Source organism: Aptenodytes patagonicus, chromosome 2 (genome assembly GCF_965638725.1).
Source record: "Aptenodytes patagonicus chromosome 2, bAptPat1.pri.cur, whole genome shotgun sequence".
Taxonomy (NCBI): Eukaryota; Metazoa; Chordata; class Aves; order Sphenisciformes; family Spheniscidae; genus Aptenodytes; species Aptenodytes patagonicus.
The window spans coordinates 52,917,181-52,937,789 of NC_134950.1; the positions used below are offsets into that span (position 1 = coordinate 52,917,181).

The 20,609-nt window shown below is 36.8% G+C and overlaps 1 protein-coding gene across 5 annotated transcripts in view; it reads right to left on the bottom strand.

Moving 5' to 3' along the window:
• Positions 1-20,609, bottom strand: part of RBBP8 (RB binding protein 8, endonuclease) — a 46,914-nt gene that overhangs the window by 11,529 nt on the left and 14,776 nt on the right. For 4 of the 5 annotated variants that reach the window (XM_076329847.1, XM_076329849.1, XM_076329846.1 and 1 more), the window contains 10 exons: positions 15,200-15,295; positions 12,230-12,342; positions 10,429-10,504; positions 7,131-7,300; positions 5,596-5,697; positions 4,411-4,508; positions 3,636-3,763; positions 1,799-2,684; positions 1,584-1,710; positions 368-468 (listed from right to left, as the gene is read on the bottom strand). In XM_076329847.1, coding sequence (XP_076185962.1) covers positions 368-468; positions 1,584-1,710; positions 1,799-2,684; positions 3,636-3,763; positions 4,411-4,508; positions 5,596-5,697; positions 7,131-7,300; positions 10,429-10,504; positions 12,230-12,342; positions 15,200-15,295 — 1,897 coding nt within the window. Of the gene's footprint in view, positions 1-367; positions 469-1,583; positions 1,711-1,798; positions 2,685-3,635; positions 3,764-4,410; positions 4,509-5,595; positions 5,698-7,130; positions 7,301-10,428; positions 10,505-12,229; positions 12,343-15,199; positions 15,296-16,681; positions 16,938-20,609 lie in introns of those variants that run through there. The other variant, XM_076329851.1, reaches the window with a different exon arrangement.

Genomic DNA, 20,609 nt, shown 5'->3' on the forward strand with positions numbered 1-20,609 from the left:
CACATTTTCTATTACTTAACATAAAGAGATATCACAGTGAACATTTTCACAGGAAAAATTATGAGATTTATCACATTTTTTTTTTCTTAAAAGAAACCCCAAACCACCCCCAAATGCATCAGTTTCATACTGAGTAGCCAGCTGGCTGAGTTTATCAAATACAACTAGACAGTGGAAACGTTTTAGGATAACTGTAGTGTACTATGCATAAACAAACATTTCAGGAGTGCAAACAAATATCAAATGAGCTGAATTTAGATTTTTTGTTAAAAAGTGGTTTTGATCTGCCCAGAATAAAGTTCATGGTACTACTTTTGTAGGCTTTTTTCAATATCATAGAACATGCAGACTTGTTACACAAGTTTACCTTTGTATCAATCACAGTAACGTCCATTTTGTACTGTGAAAGGTCAGCTCCTGGGTCTATGCACCACTGGAGGTTTTCTAAAGAAGGTTTATCTTTCGGGTCTGGATGCAGAGAATATGAGAAAAAAGGCAAATAATCAGAATCCAATTCCGCCAACAGCATCCTATAGTGTCTAAATTATAAGTCAGCTTTCCTTTTATCAATTAATCTTTGGGTTTAGGGATTGATTTTTCTCAAGCAATAAACATACCCATTTGCTTTAAATCATATTTTGCCTGAAGAGTTAGAAATAAATCTTTAATTTTTTGTCATATTCAGGGAGCACACCACTCCTTTGTGTTTGCATGAAGTACGTAATACATAAAATACTCTTGCAGGTAAAATCTCTGTACTGTGTAAATCAAGTAGTGTTAATACTCGCTAGAAGACATTAGGACAATAAGAATACAAAAGTCAGGGCTTAGACTACAAAAGAGTAAAAACCAGTGTCCGGTCATTGTTCCAGAGATGGCTCTTGATTTATCTGTGAAGTAGAGGTTTAGATTCCAAGCTACATGGCCACACCAACTGCTGACAGATTTTTTTAAAATTCACAGTGCAAGTATTTCTAAATAAAGTATGCAGTGTAACATCTCAGCTAAGGAGTACAAAAGCAGTGATTCTACAATCCCAGTTCAAAAAATAAGTTTTCAGACTGGGACCACTTAACAGGAAAGAAGATACAACTTCCAGGAAGAGTATTTGGCAGCATCTGCTCATTATCATTAAAGGTACAAATTTCTTTAACAGATCATCGTGAATCATGAAAAATGTTAACAAAATGGCTTATCCTTACACTTAAGTACAGTTTTCAAGCATTTGATATAGATAGTTTAAACTCAAACTTCCTGAGATTTTATTTCAGTATCTGTTATTCACATGCTGCAGTAAACAACAATGCTAAATAAACAAGAACGAACAAGATTCCTAGCCTGTTGAGTTTACAGCTGGATGCCAATGATATATGTATTATATAGTGGCACAAGAATGCCAGGAAGACACAGATTGAAAATGTTGGGGGTGATCTTGAGAAGTCCTGAATAGGATGAGACTAAGTTAGAAGCAGAACAGAGAAAGTGATTAAAATGGGAGAAAAGAAGATACGAAAAATTCTATTCAACCATAGTACAGGCTGGAGGGGCGGGGGACAATAAAAGGAACATTTTAATTGAGTTACCTTGCTCATTTTGCAGTGCTTTATTTTTTGATAGTCTACAAGGGTTTGGTTGAAGTACAGATGCTGGTTCAGACTCTCCATGTCCTGTCCTTGTTTTCTTTCTATGTGGTACATGGCCACTGACAACCTAACAACATATTGCAATTTTACTATTTCCCAAAACTTAAATATAATATTTCAAAGGAGAAGGAAAAAAAAAAGTCAGAAAAGCATACCTCCACATCATCAAAAAGTTGCTCTGTCTCTGGAGAACTTGGCATTGGTGCAATTTTGAAGGGAGGAACTTCTTCTTTCATTTGGATTTGGTTTTTCTTATCGGGGAATGTTTTTTCCAGCATTGCCTCTTGTCCATAGGATTCCTCTTGTAAATCTCTGCCAAACAAAGAACTCTCATTGTTGGCATTTTGAATGGATGACGAACCTTCAGGAATGGGCTTCCCTAGCTGTGAAAAAATGTCATGCAGAGTCACCTGTTTCAGTCTATTTTTACAGGTCTCCTCACTTCCTTGTTTTTTCTCTTGACAACGAACTCCAGAGAAGCGATCAGACAGATCCAAGGGCTTATCAACTGTATGTTCCCCATTAATATGCTGAACATCTGATCGAAAGGGCATAGAGTTCTCTTTGTTGAAGGATGTTTTTTCACAGCTAATTGCATGCTCATCTTCAGCTTTCTTCCTCTTGGCACACCTGCTTTCTAGCTGCCTCTGGTGTACAAGAAGGAAATCGCTCTTGATCAATTCATTTTTAGCTGCACAAGTGTTTCCAACACAGGTTACAGCCTCATTAGTATTCTTTTTCACAACCATTTGCCTATTGATAGAGGCCTGGCTGATAACTGAGTTGATTTCAGTTCCGAGATTCAGTGGTGCAACAAAAGCAACATCTTCAGATTTTGGTCTACTTTTATGAGATCTGGAACTGGAAGGATTGTTGAAGAGGTTGGTTTTGAGATTAGGCTTCAATCCTGAATCTAAAATACAAGCGGCATGACTTGTACTTGAGTTGTTCTTCATACTGCTAGAAGCTCCAAAAACAGGAGAGGCTACCTGAGAATCCCAGTCAACATGTGGTGGAGTGTTCTGAGATGGATCTGAAAGACTGAATACAATGAGAGATGAGATATTTTTCTGGAGTACACAGAGGGCTGGGAGGAGAGAAAGGGATATACAAAAAATATGTTTCCTATCAGTGATCTACTTTAAAGCTGTCAGACCTGCTAGCATTAACTGAAAACAGAAGGAAAAAGAAAAGGGAAATTTTTCGTCTAGGAGTAAGTACTGTTGCACTTAGAGCTGTAAAAGGCAAACAAAACACAGACCTTGTCCTTCCTTTTACTATGGTGTGAAATTCTGTTCCACGTTCAACTGAGAACCAAGGACAGAATTAAGCCTACCTAGGAATCTCTTCTACCAAAGGACTTCCTACCTTTCAATGCAGTGAAACAGAAGAAAGTGAGAATGGTTGTGATAGCAGCCTATCTAGGTTCTTGTATACATCTTATAATCATGATAACAGATTCTCAAAGCTTCTGCAAGTGAAGGAAAAATGTGCAAACTTCTTTCAGGTACTCTGTTTTTTACTTGTCATCAATAAAACATACATTTAAGATGACAGGTAAGGGCTAAAAAAAATTTCAGTTTAGACCACAACATCCTGAGGAGAGTGGGAAGGGCAACAGTCAACTGGTATGACATCTAGTCAGCAGAAAAGTTTTATGATCATCTTCCTACCCCAGCTCCAGGCCCCTTACCCCCAGGTTTACGGGCCTCAGAAAATACCTCGCAATAACAAGAAGTCAGTGAGGGAGGGACTCTGTACATAGAAAGCCAAATCAGAAGTTTGAGAATGAAGTAAAAGTCCACAGTTTTGCATTCTATCAGTTCCTTTGGTTCTAATGTTATTTACTTGAAAGAAGCCTGTATAATACGAAAATATTTATTTCCATCTCTGTACCTTTAAAGCAAACCGCTGTAAGGTTTTAAATTCTAAAACCAGAACTTCATGTAAGCCTGTTTAAAACAATATTATTCTAACCAAGTGGAAACACACCCTAAATTGTTGTCATCATTTCTTGATTCACAAGCTGGATGTTTTCTTGAGTCTTCAGACTGCATGCTCTCTGGGGTCTGGCTCATAACAGTATTAGTGCAGGGAAGACTCAGTATACTCTGGGACTCCTTGCAAGTGGTGAAGGAAAACAAAGAAAGGAAGTGTGAGAAGCTATTAGAATTAAAAATTAGAAATATGCTAGGTTTGCACATAAATACTCTGAAGACCCATTCAAATTGAACTATTCAAAACTCTGAAAAATAATAAGAGTTACAAGACAGATCAAATTTTGACCAACAATTTTAAAGAAGTCTTATGGAAATTTAAAAAATTCATCATTCAATGCACACATTAAAAAAACAGTCTGCATACTATCATTTTCACTGTAGTTACCAAGTAAAAACATCACATAATCTCACCTGAGTCACCAAACAGACTCATCACCAAATAATCTTTTTAGTGTCTTAGACTTGATTACTGCACAAAGGGAGTTTGGCAGACCCAAGGATTTAGTCCACTTAGTCAAACTTGAAAGTTGTATAGACAGCAGGAACTGCGCCCCTACCCTCCTCCCCAACCCCCGGGACAGGTCAGCACAGTTATCTCTCTTCTTGCTAGAGCAATTCTGTAATGAGTAAGCAAAAGCACATCAAAGTGAGCTTATTGGAACTCAGAATACTTGTGCAGAGTTTTAATGCAAAAGAGAAAAATACTGTTTTCAAAAACAACTGACACAAAAAGCTGATTATGTAAGAAATCTGGGAATACTACTTACAGATTCCTCTTGAACAGCAAGTCCAATTGTTTCTGCCACGACTGCAGCCAAGTTAAAAGATGGCTTTGGAACAGGATAGCCTCCCATCCTTGGTTTATCTTTATGAGTAGAAAGCAGCTCACAGTAAGTTGCATATACATTATAATATCTTACTCCACGCACACAAATGGTACACAGAACTAAAAAGATCACAAATTAAAATCGGTAATTATGGAAATAGTTTGACTTGTTTCAGGTAAAAATCGTATCTGGAAGTGGTAAGTGGAGAAGGGGGGCAAAAGAAGAATTTCTGATGAGAGCAAACTGCTGTATCACCACAGAGAAATATGCTTCCGATTTGAATACCGCTCCCCAAAATTAAAATACAAAGACAAGTCAATGTAAAAGTTGCTTTTCAAACTTCAGTTCAGGGCATGAATAGTCTGAGAAAAAGCATGTAGAACAGTGATAATGTATATGTATAGTAAAATGCTTGGGTTGCATATTTCCTATTTCACTTATAATTATTCTTCCTGTGTTTTTATTAGGAAAACAAATAGATGAGTTCCCCTTCTTTCAGGGATTTAACATTACTCAGTTTATTAAACTGGGGCAAGGAAATATGATGGGAAAGTACAAGAACCACAACCACCACAACCCTGACCTGCAGGCATAATTCCAAAATGCTGATTCTTGCAGTCATTTATAGTTAAATACTTCATAGAAAAAAAAAAATCGGGGACACAGAAACTTCTTGTCAAAGAACGGTTTATGGAGAAGGACTTAAGACTTAAAGACTTGTACCAATTCACAATTGCAAAAAAGGGAATAATTAACAGAAGCACTTCTAAATGTTACATATTCATGTCAGACAGAAGTGCAATTCCTAGAATATTTTATCGCCTGTACAGTTGGAAAATCAGACGTAAGACAATTGGATAAGTTGCCTAAAATATGAGATATCAGCAGTAAGAGCTGCAACTGAGCTTTTTAGTTCTTGACTCTAAGCCCTGATGCTATGCCACTAGATCATGTATCTAGTGGTATACAGACAGGCATTACAAGACAGGCATTTCAGCAGCAATTCTGTGATTAAACATAATATCCTTTTTCTGGCTCCTGTGTTTAAAGAGACGAACCCTCAGTTTTACAACATTTTTTCCTTATTTTGAATGGAATTAGAACTAAATCTATTAATACACTTACTTGGTACAGGGGATAGTTGTGGATCACAGGTGTCTGCCACTAGTATCTCTTCTCCATGGTGACTGTTCACTTGTGTGGAATACAGCGGAATTTTTCCAAACTCTTGGAGAAGATGTAGAAACATTTTCACACAGTGAAATTAGGTATCCTGTTGTGATAATTTTGTGTAGATACAGACAATGATCCTGATCTTAAAAGCACTTGAATGTGAATTTTGACATGTCAGTAGATCCAGTAACCTAAGCATATTCGATTATTTTTATTCTGAGGTATCACTATGACAAATTAGTCACAAATATTTCATATTAATCCTTTCTCTCACAAACATGAGCCTAGCCAGTCAGCCATAAAACAATACTGACATGTAGTTACATCACTTTCTATACTAACCACATAAAAAGTATGTATCCAACCTATATTTGACCTGTTAATATGGCAACAAAACTATTAAAGAGTAAACCATCCAAGGGAATAATTTTCTGCATCAGCTAAGGTAATGAAAAGGTGAAAAACCTGAGATTTTAATCATGACCAACTTTGTGCCATGTAGTCTTTTCTATCTGGACACCAACAACTTTTCATAGCCATTAACTGTGATGGGTATTTACACCATTTCCTACATATTTAACTTTGGTTTAATTTAGTAGCTATTTTTTTTATTCAGAAAATGGAGAGAATTAGGTATCTTTAGAAAGGAGAAACTATTCACAGCACTAAAATTACATACGCAAAATGAAGGGCGTGAATAACTAACCCACCCTCTTCACCCCACAGTTGTGCTATTTTTATTCTTGGGAAAAAGCTTTTAGTCAAAGACTTATATTTAGATGTAATCATGTATTATTTAAAATACTTTTTTTTTATTCCGTAAGATAAATTAGCACATTAAGAGCACCTGGATTGTTTATCATATTTCCTGTGTATCATTAAAATACAAGCCCGAAGTCCCTTATTTAAAAAAAAAAATTCTTACAGTTACTATGCATTAGAGCTATTTCTATGACATTACAGAATGAAGTTTAGAAGTTAAACGTGCACAATACTTCTGGAGTTAGACACAAAACAAATGCAAACAGTTTACCAGTACCAGAAAAAGAAAGATCATGTAGCTGCTAGAATTAGATATCTATCAGTTTCAGTAATATTAAATTGCTGAATGTGGCAAAACATTTATTTCACTCACCACTAGGTGGTGACATAGCTGTATGCACAAGTCAAACCCCAACAGATTTTTTTAGTTTGGAGTTACAGAAGAGGTATGGGTTGGAAAACTGTTATATTTGCATGTGGATGTGGATGAAGAAAAGTAGGAGGTTGAGATAAGCTTTGAGCATATCGCTGATATAACAGTTACTGCTAAAGATATTTTTTCCCTGACTCATGTATTATAGTTTAAATGGAAAAAAGCCAAACCAAAAACACAAGACTTTTTTTTTTAGTTTTCACCCTTTGCAATCAAATTTATACATCATCTTTTTCTTCAGCCCTTAAAAATATATTTTAAAATTAATTAAAAAAAAATACAATACTCTTACCACTGTCGCTTTCTGCAAGTTCCAAATCTGGGTGCGTATGTTCTGTGTATCGGACATGCCTATTCTCTTTTTTTCTTCTCATACGATTAACCACAGAAAAAGAAGTAGTCAGAACTGGAGAATCTGGAATGACTCCTCCTTCTAATTCCACCACTTGTTGCTTTCGCTCCCTGGAGACGAAATTAGGTGGTCAAATAAAACCCCAAGTCAGCAAGATGAAGAGCTTTCACTTCAGCAAGCAGGACAATCATATGGTTCAAGAAAGTAACAATTTAGAAAATACAGTCATCTCAGTAACACAACAGTGTAAAAAAGTAATACTAGAACCCAGTTTTTAGACACATCTAACAACAAATTCATACTTGCTCCACCAAGCCTAAGAACAGCATACAATCCTAGCTCTTCACATTTGAAGTCAACATTTAATTACTGCACTATGGAAGACTTTTTCCCTGGAAGAAACTAGGGACTGTAGAGTTTCTAGCTTGTTCTCTGAGGCATGTGCTACTTGAATGAAAGAATGCTGAAATGGATGGACTAGTGTTTCTCTCCCTGTATGGAAGTCCCTGCATACTCCAAGAATACTAACTGTCTTAAAAACAAAACAAAAGCTTTCAGACAATTTTAAATGGTAATGAACTGCACTGTATTAAAAACAATCCCTCTCCAGACCATTGGATGATACCTCTTATTCACCTCACAAAGGTCTTCAGAGAGGAGTGTAAAAAGCAATGTAAACCATGTAAAACAACTAATGTAAAACACAACATGGGTTATGAAGTTTATTTTCTCTCACACTGTCAGCTCTAACAGCATGTTGCAGAGTCAGTATATAAAACTTAGCGTAACAAGTAACTATGTCTTTTCTCTCCAAAATTTCTATCTAGACATAGCAAGGAAATAACAACAAAAAAGCGTTAATTTCACTTCTTTTAACTTAAATACAGTTTGTTTAGTACTTAATAAGGGCATTGCTACCTGTCGTATGGTGGCGGTAGCAAGAAATGGAAGAGGCAGTAAAAGAAAAACACAAGGAAACCTAAGCTGGCCTGCTTGGTCATCTTTCTGCAGTAGCACTTTTCCTTATGACTCTCAAGGGAAAACATGGGCCAAAAGATAATTTCCTAACTATAAAGAGAAGGATGTAAGGTTTTGATCTAAGGGAAGAAGAGGAAATATGGATATATATCTGCTTGCATTGAAGTGAACCACAATATCATATATAAAATAAGTTAATAACACTATGGAGAACTGTAGAAAGCTGCCTGGCTTGAGACAACAAGCATTTTTACAGTTAGGCTTTTTACCATGACTAACTTTGAACACTTAATGACAAACACTGATGCTCTTAAGTCTTGACAAGTCCTATTGTGCGATTTTGTAATTCCTCTTTTTAGCACATTTACAAAGACAGCACCATAACTGGAAAACTGTATCATCTACTAAAAATATCTTAAGAAACAAATCAAAACAAACAGTAAAACAATATATTCATTCAGTTACTTTGCAAATTTAAGTTAGCTGTTAGAGTCCTCTTTAAATTTACTGGCACACGTGGCCTCGTATGACTTCCGTGCAAACCAAAAGGTAGTTCCTATGTACCACCACAAAATCTATCAAATGAAGAAGCTGGCATACATACTATATATCATAAATATTCAATAAATAATTTCTGAATCATGGAAGCATTTATCTGAGACCCCAGAAAAGATTTTTGCAGAAATTCCCTTGCTGTTTCCATCCATGGATAATGAAATTCTAATCTGATAAAGGATCAGATAATACAATTCTTCTAAAATTTCATTGATTTCACTTTTATAAAGGATTCTTAGATATTTTTCCTGAAATATTAAACCTTGGTAACAAAATACAGAAGATTGCAAAAATCTAATTTCATGTCATGCACCAGAAACAATCTGTTACCTTGCACCTACGTGATGATGTTATGTTGATCTAAGTTGCTCATTCTAAATAAAGTAACACGACTGTAGTTCAACCGAAACAACCAAATGCAGTGGCTATAGCACAAACAGCAGGACCATCCTTGTTAATGACTGTTTATCCACTCAACTCTGCACTCATTTAAATGACCACCTAACATGCAGAGCAAATAACTTAGTGTTACATTGTTCACTCTCCACTTTCCTACAGTGGCCGGAGATTTTTACTGGAAGCTAAATTGCAAGACTGGGGATCAAACTAAGACATTTGGATGGATCTGTCTGGTGTCAATTTTTTTAATGTCACCTCCTAACTTCTGTCAAGCTCCATAGGAGAACCATTATTGAGAAGGAGTTATACAGTGGGAAGCATATAGAAATTTGTTCCTACTTGGTATTAAAAAGGAGTACTCCTGCGGTCATGAAATATGTTACTCTGAGAAGATGAAATGCATACAGAAAAAGAAAGGATGATTAAGGTGCAAATGATGGGAGACAAACCAAGAAATACAAAGGAATAGGAACACAGTCATTCTGAACTGAACTCTAAGTTGTTTTATTCCTCTACCAAAGTTACTGTCTGACAAAGACAAGAAAAAATTACATGCAGAAAAAGCCTTACGTATCAAGCCCACACATCCTGTCCCATTCCCCCCATGCACATACGCAACTTGTTCACAGATAGGCAAAACTGAGATAAGTTTCAGATGATGTCAGAACACAGCTATTCAAGAAAGGAATACTACCTCTGCCTTGCACAGTGCACTGTATTTGCATATTAACCACAACATTATATGGCACATTCTTGCTATCATATCAGATTACAATTTGACAGTCAATTTGTAGCTCATTACTTTTACGGTTTTCTTTTGAAATTTACTATGTCTTTTTCTTTTTAAAATTGTAAAATTATCATAAGTTTATTTAAAAAATTTATTGCAAGATCCTGGGGCTTTTTGACTAGCTGAGAAACTACTTTTCTAAAGTCTTAACCTAGGATGAAAGAATTGGTAAAGAGTCAACAGAGGAATAAAAGAATGAGATGTCAGGCTTTGCTATGCACTGTGACCAGAATAATCTTGAACAATCGTGAAGTCAAACAGAATTTCTATGACAAATGTATCTCGTTCAGTTTAAAAAAAAAAAAAGATGCACACAGTTTAAAAAAAAGCAGAAATTCTGCACAAGACAAAGATGCTAGTTTTATGTTGTTACAGTGGCTGTAGGCTAACTTTTCATAATCTATTGAAAAAGAGGGAATTCAAGTTTTAAAGACTTAAAAGCTGATATTTATATCCCCAGACATTACTACTGAGGAATGGGAGGGAGGGGAATATCCAAAAAAGCTCAAAACTTACTCTAACTCCTTCTGTAATTGCTGGAACTGTTCAGTTATCTTTTTATTTTCATCCTGTAAGTTGTTTTTTTCATTCACTGCAATTTATAGAAAAAGAAAAAGGAGAAAAAAATCAGTGCACACGTTAACATCATATCCTATCTAATTTTGTCAGGTCCTTTAAGGAAACAGAACCAATTCTAAAACGTAATACTATACACTCTCTATGGCTTACCAAAATGAATTTTCAAGCTAGTCATTAAAAAGGTTGTAAAATGATGTGTTAGAAAAGGCAAAGGTGTCACAATTACTGGATCATATTAGTTCCACACAATCATTAACTACTTTTGTCCATGTACATAAAAGTTGGACTGTGTTGTAAAGATGAATGAATTGCTTGCTCAGCTTCATGGACAAAATTGCTTCCTCAGGTTGAAGACAGCCTTTAAGTATAAAGTAATTAAAATTTGGTTTTAGCTACCCATGTGACCAGCTAATTGGAGACAACAGGAAAAATAAAACCCAATTTCTTAAAAATCAGTTAAATATTTTGTCAGAAATTTTTTATTTACTTTTCTTAATTTCCAATTCATTCTGCCCATACTTCACACAAGCTTATTGCATCACCTTCAGCCTTTTTTCCACGCTGTCTCAAACTAATGTAGTGATAGCTCCCAACTTGTCTGTTCACTTTAATTTTTATTTTCATGTTCTTATTCTTTTGTTGTATATTTTATCTCTGGATGATTCTTGACTGACCTTTTTTGCTGGTTGCAGGAAATACATAAATTGTCATATAGATCTCAACCCAAACCCACAGAAGACTACTGTTCTGTCAGATAGTCTTCAAGAAGATTTGTATTTAATAGGTCTCACCTTGATTTTTAAGGCTCAGAGGTTTATTTAAAGATTGGTTGTACCCTATTTGTTGTTAATCATTAAACTCAAGAATTCAGAATATTTTTATAGAAATATCCAATATTAAAAGTCCTTGAAAAATTAATGTATTTTATACTAGTACAGAATCTAGTATTTCTATAATTTAAGCACTAAAAAGCTACTTTTTGTGTCTGACATCTCCCATATTTTAAATCTCACTGAATGTCTGCTTGTTGATCAAGCAAGACAACTAAATGACACAAAATAATTAATGGTAAAGATACCATTAACATTTTAAAATCCTGACCTGTATTTTTTAGCACTTTATACAACCAATCTTTCCAAACTCTCTTCATTAAGAGATTTGTTGTGTCCTGCCTTCATATCACCCAGAACAGTGTATTTTTTCCTGTCCCATATGTACGACTTCCTGATTTAAAAATGAGCTGTCTACAAGCTGCCTGGCATGATTCTTTTGTGGTTTCAGAGGGTTATGTGAAGGTTACAGGTTACTGCAGTTAAACTCCAAGACCAACTGCAGGACACAAGCCGGACCCAGGGAACTTCTGTTTGAACTTGCTACTTTGTGATCACCAATTACTTTTGAAGTCAGGGTTTCCTTAGGAAAACTGGCAATCAGTCATTCTATGCTTTAGCTGTAGGAATAAACAGAAGCAGCCACATTTTATCTACAGTAGCTACTTTACACTGTAAGATTTTCCATGTCAGTTCACTTTCAGTATCAGCACTTCAATCTAAGAAAGAGGGTCAAATGACTAGTAATTGGTATGTTACATATTTTCAGACTGTAGAATTAAGTATCCCCCAACTGAACTCGGGCTTACTAAACACACAACATATAAATTATATCAAGTTACAGGAATTCACAAGGAACTAGTTTACAAAATAGTATGTTTTGCTTCAGACTCATGGATAAAACTCACTAAGCTCAGTGATAAGTTTAAGATTCTGCTGCCGGATATTTTCAAACTCTTGCTGCTTCTTTCTCATATGTTCTTCGGTTACAGCACAGCGATCACATAATCCCGCTCTTAATCTATAATAAAATTAAGAGAAAAAAAGGCCCTCTGTTAAGAAAATATTGCCATACATGAAGCAGATATCCACACTTAACTGGCCTTTTGAACAATGAAAACCAGAAAATTTGACAACTATGCAGAACACCACTAAGTACTGCAATTTATCTCTTGACATACCAATATTTTGAGATTTCTGAATAATCTAATACTACATGTACTAACATTTGCATAAATGACGGTAGGTACTGGATACTTCTAAAACAACATGCATTACTTTATTGAAGTGGAGCATGCTATACCTTGTCACTGAAAGTCTTTGTGAGGTATCCTACTAAGAGTACTGTCAGATATAAATTACATAGAATCATAGAATCGTTTAGGTTGGAAAAGACCTTTAAGATCATCAAGTCCAACCGTTAACCTAGCACTGCCAAGTCCACCACTAAACCATGTCCTGAAGCACCATGTCTACACGCCTTTTAAATACCTCCAGGGATGGTGACTCAACCACTTCCCTGGGCAGCCTGTTCCAATGCTTGACAACCCTTTCGGTAAAGCAATTTCTCCTCATGTCCAATCTAAACCTCCCCTGGCGCAACTTGAGGCCATTTCCTCTTGTCCTATCACTTGTTACTTGGGAGAAGAGACCAACACCCCCCTTGCTACAACCTCCTTTCAGGTACTTGTAGACAGTAATAAGGTCTCCCCTGAGCCTCCTTTTCTCCAGGCTAAACAACCCCAGTTCCCTCAGCCACTCCTCATAAGACTTGTGCTCTAGACCCTTCACCAGCTTTGTTGCCCTTCTCTGGACACTCTCCAGCACCTCAACGTCCTTCTTGTAGTGAGGGGCCCAAAACTGAACACAGTATTCAAGGTGCGGCCTCACCAGTGCTGAGTACAGGGGCACGATCACTTCCCTACTCCTGCTGGCCACACTATTTCTGATACAGGCCAGGATGCCATTGGCCTTCTTGGCCGCCTGGGCACACTGCCGGCTCATGTTCAGCCGGCTGTCGACCAACACCCCCAGGCCCTTTTCCACCGGGCAGCTTTCCAGCCACTCTTCCCCAAGCCTGTAGCACTGCATGGGATTGTTGCGACCCAAGTGCAGGACCCGACACTTGGCCTTGTTGAACCTCATACAATTGGCCTCGGCCCATTGATGCAGCCTGTCCAGAACCCTCTGTAGAGCCTTCCTACCCTCAAGCAGATCAACACTCCCGCCCAAGTGAGTTCATTGTAAGTAACGTTCATTCAAGCAAATACAAATAAGCAAATCATTTCAGTAAATATAATTACTACTTCATATAAGAAGGATATATCACTGTCATTAAGCAAAGTAATAAAATAAAAAGGACAAAAAGTTCGCTCTGTACCAAATACCAAGCAAATGTGAAATCCTTTATCTTTATGTAGACACCAATACTTAAAAGTGCATCCAAAAGTCCATGTGACGCATTGCCTCCACTGTCTCTAATGGTTTTAGATCAGCTGTTTAAAGCATATCCGCTATCAGAAAAGGCTTTGTTATGATCACTCCATCTTACTTGACACATTCATTCATGCAGTGAAACGTGTGTTCCTTTTACAGCTGATAACTGAAGTGTATTTTTTTCTCGTATACAACAAAAAACTAAGAGTATTACCTAAGTGAAAACCACACTCTATTTTGCCTGCTAAATAAGAGACCAATTGGTTAAGAGTTCTGCATTGCTGCTGCTAGCTCACGAAGTATTAAAAAAACCCCAGCAAACCAAAAACCCCAAACAAAATACCTAAGTTTCCAATTCCACAGCTGAATATCGGAAGCAAAAGCCATCTTGGTTTATGGGTATTTTAATATTGTGGAATTATGGAAAGAGTAAAATACTGAAATGCCTCTTCATACTAGCTTATCTGACTGTGTACTAAATACAGTATTATCATCTCCTTGTAATAAGCCACTTTAAATACTCTTTTTGTTTTCCGTAATGTGAGTACTTCATCTGCTAAGGGATTAGAAAAGTCCATCCACTCTGCAAATGTCTCTCTACCTATGTGGTGTGAAAGTTTATTACCTGCACGGTTATGAGTTTATCCCTAATGCCTTTCACAGAGAAACAGAGTTGACTGCAAAATTTGAGTACCTTAGCTCTAAAATTTGAGGTAGCACAGGAATGTGGGCAAATAATTTACTGTGTAATGATCTCCTGTTCCCAGAAAGATTCTGAGAGCCTATTGGCAGCAAATTTAACATACACTTTCCAAAACAGGTATAATTTTTAAAAGATGAAAAAATACATTGTGATTTCATGTCTATTGGTTTTGTTTTGCTATACCAGATTAAACAGGAACAAATAAGGGAAAGGCAGAACGGCTCAAAAGGTGATCAGAATGTCTAAGTCCAAAAGCAGGCAAAAGACAGAACTTGTGATTAAATTTAGGTAAAACAGGCAACTGGTAAAAAAGACCCCCCCCAACAAATCTGAAAGATTTCCTAGTGAGTTATTTCATGAGTTTCAAAGTATATTATATAGTTTGCCCTTGGGTTTTGTACTTGCATTACATCTCAATTGATATTAAACTTACCTCTAAAAAAATGGATGGAAAAGCATGTGCTTTAAAATGGCTGTCTGCCTCCCAAGCTGATCTATTTAACTTCTATTTATCTTAACTGAACTAAGCAAACTAAGCAAAAAAATAAAATAACAAAAATTTAATTCAGTCAGAAGAATCTAAATTCTACACTTTTCTTTAACACACACTATTTGGATTGTATTAGAAAAGGACTGGTTTAGAAAAAAAAAAAAAAAACAAAACAACTTGCAAAGTATCCAGAGCTACTCTGTAAGAGCAAAACACAACAAACGCAAAAGCTAAAAGATACTACTTCACCTGTCTTCTAAAACCTTGATAGTGTCATGAAGTGCTTTTTGCTGTTCTCTGAGCTGCTGGTTCTTGGTATAAAACTCTTCAAGCCTCTCTGCATCCCTAAAATCAAATAGAGAAAACGTTAGTTCTAGCTTTAAATTACAGCTATTAGTTTTTCAGTAGAGAATTCTCTCTGGCACGTTTCTTTTATACTCTTGGGGAGCGTGATTATCATCAGCACAAATATTAAGTTGAAGATAAATGAAGCAAGTGTTTCTGATGAATGGTAGTTTAGAAATGTCTGAGTTAGGAAAGGAGCAGCTAGTTTCTAATTCATATTACAGTTGAGCTTCGTTGATAAATCTGATTTTTGCTCAGGACAAAAATTAGAGTTGATGACAGTCAAGGCATAAAAGCTAATAGTATTCAAGCAACAATTTCAGGGAACATAAGCTCAAGTACTTCTCTTATTTTACTGTGTTGCTGAGCTGTCGGGAAGCTAACTGGGGGCTTTCCCAATCAGGTCATTTTGGTCTTGTCTTAGTGAGTGCTTCTTGCAGCGTGGCAAACCACCTTAGGTTTGTAAAGCTCTGACAAGTCTTTAGATCCATTAGAGGTTTAGTTCCTCAAGAAGCAATTCTCAGAGTCTATAGAACATGGATTCCCGTAATACGAATATGGGGAAGAGAACTCTCTTCCTAAAAACCTCAGAAATAGAAGATCTTGGGGAAAATACCTTCTCTAAAAGCCAGGACTACTTAATTAACAAAAGAACATTTCCCCCTCAAAAGAGCTAAGGTAAAGCGGTAACATTAACTTGCCAATTTTAGCTCCCCTTCGCTTTTATTATCAGATCACAACAATTCTTCAAGATGCAAACAAGGTATGAGCAATAAGCACACATTTTTTTTCTACAAGGAAATTAACTTTCAGTAAAAGCTAGGCAGCTGAATCTATGTAACATGACAATGACTAACTTCTGAGAATTCATTCCCAGCTATTCTTTTTATCATGGAATCCTTTGTGTATTCCATGAAAGTGGGTGTTTGTTTGCAGTGTGCCTGAGACAATTATTTGCGGAAGCCATGAAATTGGCTCACAAAAAGCTGCTAAGCACACACACAACAGGAAATGAAAACGTATTTACTAACTTGTTGGTACAATTCTTTTACACAGACATACTTTTAAATTGGCACTATCCCTTTAAGACACATTAGTCAAACACATTTTCATATTGCTGGTATTAAATAAATACAAGAAATTAACAATCATGGGTCAAAGTGAATGGGACAGCTGGAAGCTTCCACAGTGTACAATCACAGATGTATTTTATTAATTCTGAAATTTAAGAACAGATATTTTATTTTTCTGTACTACCATCCAGATGAATATTGTCCTTTTCAGCTGCATATACAACATATAAAACAGTTACATGCAAACAGCATGAGGGACCATTCAAAACTTGTACTTTCAGTTGGGGAGGGCAAAGTGTTAAAGTTCTGTTACCTCTGTTCATTAACCACGTACAGCCAGGCCATGTGTCGTGGTTTAACCCCAGCTGGCAAATAAGCACCACACAGCCGGTCGCTCACTCCCCCCGCAGCAGAATCGGGGAGAGAATCGGAAGAGTAAAAGTGAGAAAACTCGTGGGTTGAGATAGAGACAGTTTAATAGGTAAAGCAAAAGCCGCGCACGCGAGCAAAGCAAAACAAGGAATTCATTCACTCCTTCCCATCGGCAGGCAGGTGTTCAGCCATCTCCAGGAAAGCAGGGCTCCATCATGCGTAATGGTTACTTGGGAACACAAATGCCATCATGCCAAACATCCCCCCCCCCCCCTTCCTTCTTCTTCCCCCAGCTTTATATGCTGAGCATGACGTCATATGGTGTGGAATATCCCTTTGGTCAGTTGGGGTCAGCTGTCCCGGCTGTGTCCCCTCCCAACTTCTTGTGCACCCCCAGCCTGCTCGCTGGTGGGGTGGGGTGAGAAGCAGAAAAGGCCTTGACTCTGTGTAAGCACTGCTCAGCAGTAACGAAAACATGCCTGTGTTATCAACACTGTTTTCAGCACAAATCCAAAACATAGCCCCATACTAGCTACTATGAAGAAAATTAACTCTACCCCAGCCAAAACCAACACACCATGGCAAAATCTGAAGTCTGACAAAAGCAGTCTGTATTTTTCTGATGTTATTGCATAAAAAAAAATCTCATTTTTTTCAGTTTGTGCAACTTACAGGCCTAAAATATCAAATCTTAAAGTCTTTTCTCAAGCTACCTTTAAGTCATTCTAAGCCATTGAGTTATTAAAAAAAAAAAAAAAAACTAACATACACTAATACTCCATGCCTTCCACCTAAACCCTTTAAAATATCACATTAAGATAGTAAAATGATAGAAGAAACTAGGCTGTTTTGTGGTTTTGTTTTTTTTTTTTTTTTTTTTAGAATTCCAGTGCACCTGATCAACATGACAGACATCTTTGGCCATGAAGGCACTCTGCATAATGAGCGGTCTCTGACCTAGCATTTACAAGTCATTAGCTCCAATGCTGAAGTGGGGTACAAAATAAGGCGCTCCTTGTCAGCTGATTACTAAGTCTGAAATACTAAACCTCAGGTATTCAGATGCACCAAGGAGGACAAGACCTCCTATGTAACAGTATTGTATCTACAATGTGGTAATTGTAGAAAGATTCCAACAATAATTAAACCATTGGTATGTGTTCAGTCACTTCACTGATAATATTAATCGTCTAGAAAACTAACTGATCAATTTAAGGTTTTCAGAATGTGGAAGCAACTCATGACGCACCAGGTTAAGTTAACAATAACAGCAAGAGATAATTTCATCCTTTTAGATTAAAAATGAAATAACAACTTCATTTATGAATTATACATGATAACAAGATGTTAAATAGATTTTTTTCCAGGAAAGTCAGCGTAGCCTTTAAGTGTGAAACATAGCACCAAGTATTTGCTAACTGAAAGTAATCTAATTTCATCTAACGTAAATATATTCCTTGTGATACTGCAATATCAATCTTAATGTTCAGAAAGCATATCTTTAAAAAGTAAACAACACATATGCTGTTTGGATTTTAATGAAAGATCTGACAACATTCCATGATATACCCTGAACTCGGATTTTAATGAAAGATCTGACAACATTCCATGATATACCCTGAACTCAAAATCTTGATGAAGTTCATATGAATTCATATTTCCAATTGACTAAAAATTCACCGACAGAACAAATAAGCAACTGGGCTCTATTCCCACTTTTTTTTAGTAATTTGTGAACTCTTATGCACAATTAAACAGCAGCTGCAAATAGTATACACTGTGTTCTACTAGTGTTGGGGATTGAACAAGAAGCCATATAAAAGCTGACAAATCTTGATCCTGAGGAGCAGGTGCATATGTAGGGGAACAGGGAATTAGCCACACAGGTACCCTTGGGATTGTAAACTCTGCTGTAGGTTTGGTGAATTGCACTTGCTCAGCAACCATCAGAGTGACACTGTGCAGACAAAAGTCAAAACCATAGGCAATTATCTATAGCCTTCACAGATGAGATCTGTATGAACGCAGCTGAAATGTGAGAAAACACCACACCACGCAGGCTCAGAGTGCTACTGTGGATTACCAAATGCCAGCAGGATGGGCGATGTTTAACACAATATCGTGGTTTAACCCAGCAGGCAGCTAAACACCACACAGCCATTTGCTTGCTCCCCGCCCCCCGCAGTGGGATGGGGGAGAGAATCGGGGGGGGGGGGGGGGGGGGGGGGGGAAGTAAAATTTGTGGGTTGAGATAAAGACAGTTTAATAGGACAGAAAAGGAAGGGAAAAATAATAATAATGATAAATGAATATACACAATAAGTGATGCACAATGCAATTGCTCACCACGCATCGAACAGTGCCCAGCCAGTTCCCGAGCAGCGGTCACCCCTCCCCTGGCTAACTGCCCCCAGTTTATATACTGAGCATGATGGTATGGAATACCCCTTTGGCCAGTTTGGGTCAGCTGTCCTGGCTGTGCCCCCTCCCAGCTTCTCACTGGCAGGGCATGAGAAGCTGAAAAGCCCTTGACTAGTGTAAGCACTACTCAGCAACAACTAAAACATCAGTGTGTTATCAACATTATTCTCATCCTAAATCCGAAACACCGCACTATATCAGCTACTAGGAAGAAAATTAACTCTATCCCAGCCGAAACCAGGACAGGAAAATAAGCAAGACACAAGCTCAGAGGAGGTTTGGGCACTACAAAGGATAAACAAAATCCAAAAAGATATCTAGGGAAGGGAGCAACACAGGCATTACACAACTGAAGGCAATTTCTTCCAAAAGCCTAGTGAAAAGAAAAAAGAACACTTTTCCTGGAAGTGAGAGTGTTATAATTACAGAAGAACAGTTATAATGAAAGTAGACAGCAAGTAAAGTATGCACTGTAGTACAATCAAATTATACTAGAAAAGCCAGTATCATTTTAAGATGCATTTACATATTCCTGTTACAGGAAAAGAAAAGATGGATTCCACTAGAGGGAATTTACTCCTATGGAAAGACACCTTTGCTTCCCTCCCAACCAGAAATATAAGCACATAGAGGAATTTAGACAATAACTGTCAAAAATGCTAGTGAGTTGCTTGAGTTACTATTGTACAAAAAAGCACATGATGACCTAATTTTCCTAGACTAAGGGAGGGTTATTTCCTGCTAATACAATTTGAAAAAAGTAACTAAAAAAAGACAGCTAAAAAACCTAATAGGAATTAATGAGGAAGAAAATTGACTACATGGTGATAGAAATGTTAATTCTGAAAAAGCACAAACTATGCTTGAGAGCACTGTGGCTACACTTTAAAACTAAGATTGTCTATCTTTGACTTCAGATGGCAATGCTGGGAATGCAAATATGGAGTATTTTTGCTAATTTTAAGAGGAGTTTAATTTCTTTAACATATCTAATACAATTATAGTTTTCCAAAGTGGAAAAAGATCAAGTAGTTTATTTTTATTCCCCCTACATAGCACTTTATAAAGTGCAATTCATAATACAGGTTGTACGTGATATTAACATAATATTAATGTAATTAAACCTGAAGTCAAAATTTGGATAAAGAATCACATTAGCATATCTCTTCTTTAATTAAATATGGCTTTAGTCAGCAGAAGGAAAATAAAAGCTGATTTAATGCTGTAAATACATATTGTGATTCACTGTACATGTAAATCTTGTAATTCAGATTTTTTTCCCCTTTTTTTTTTTTGCTTCTAATGAACAGAACTAAAAATTAGTAGCAACTAATGACTGCAAAAAAAACTTACATATGTCTTAAAATACAAGAACTGAGTGAAAATTAGCAAGGTTATTACCAGAATCTTTACTGAATGACTGAAAGCTGAGTTAAGGCACAACACCT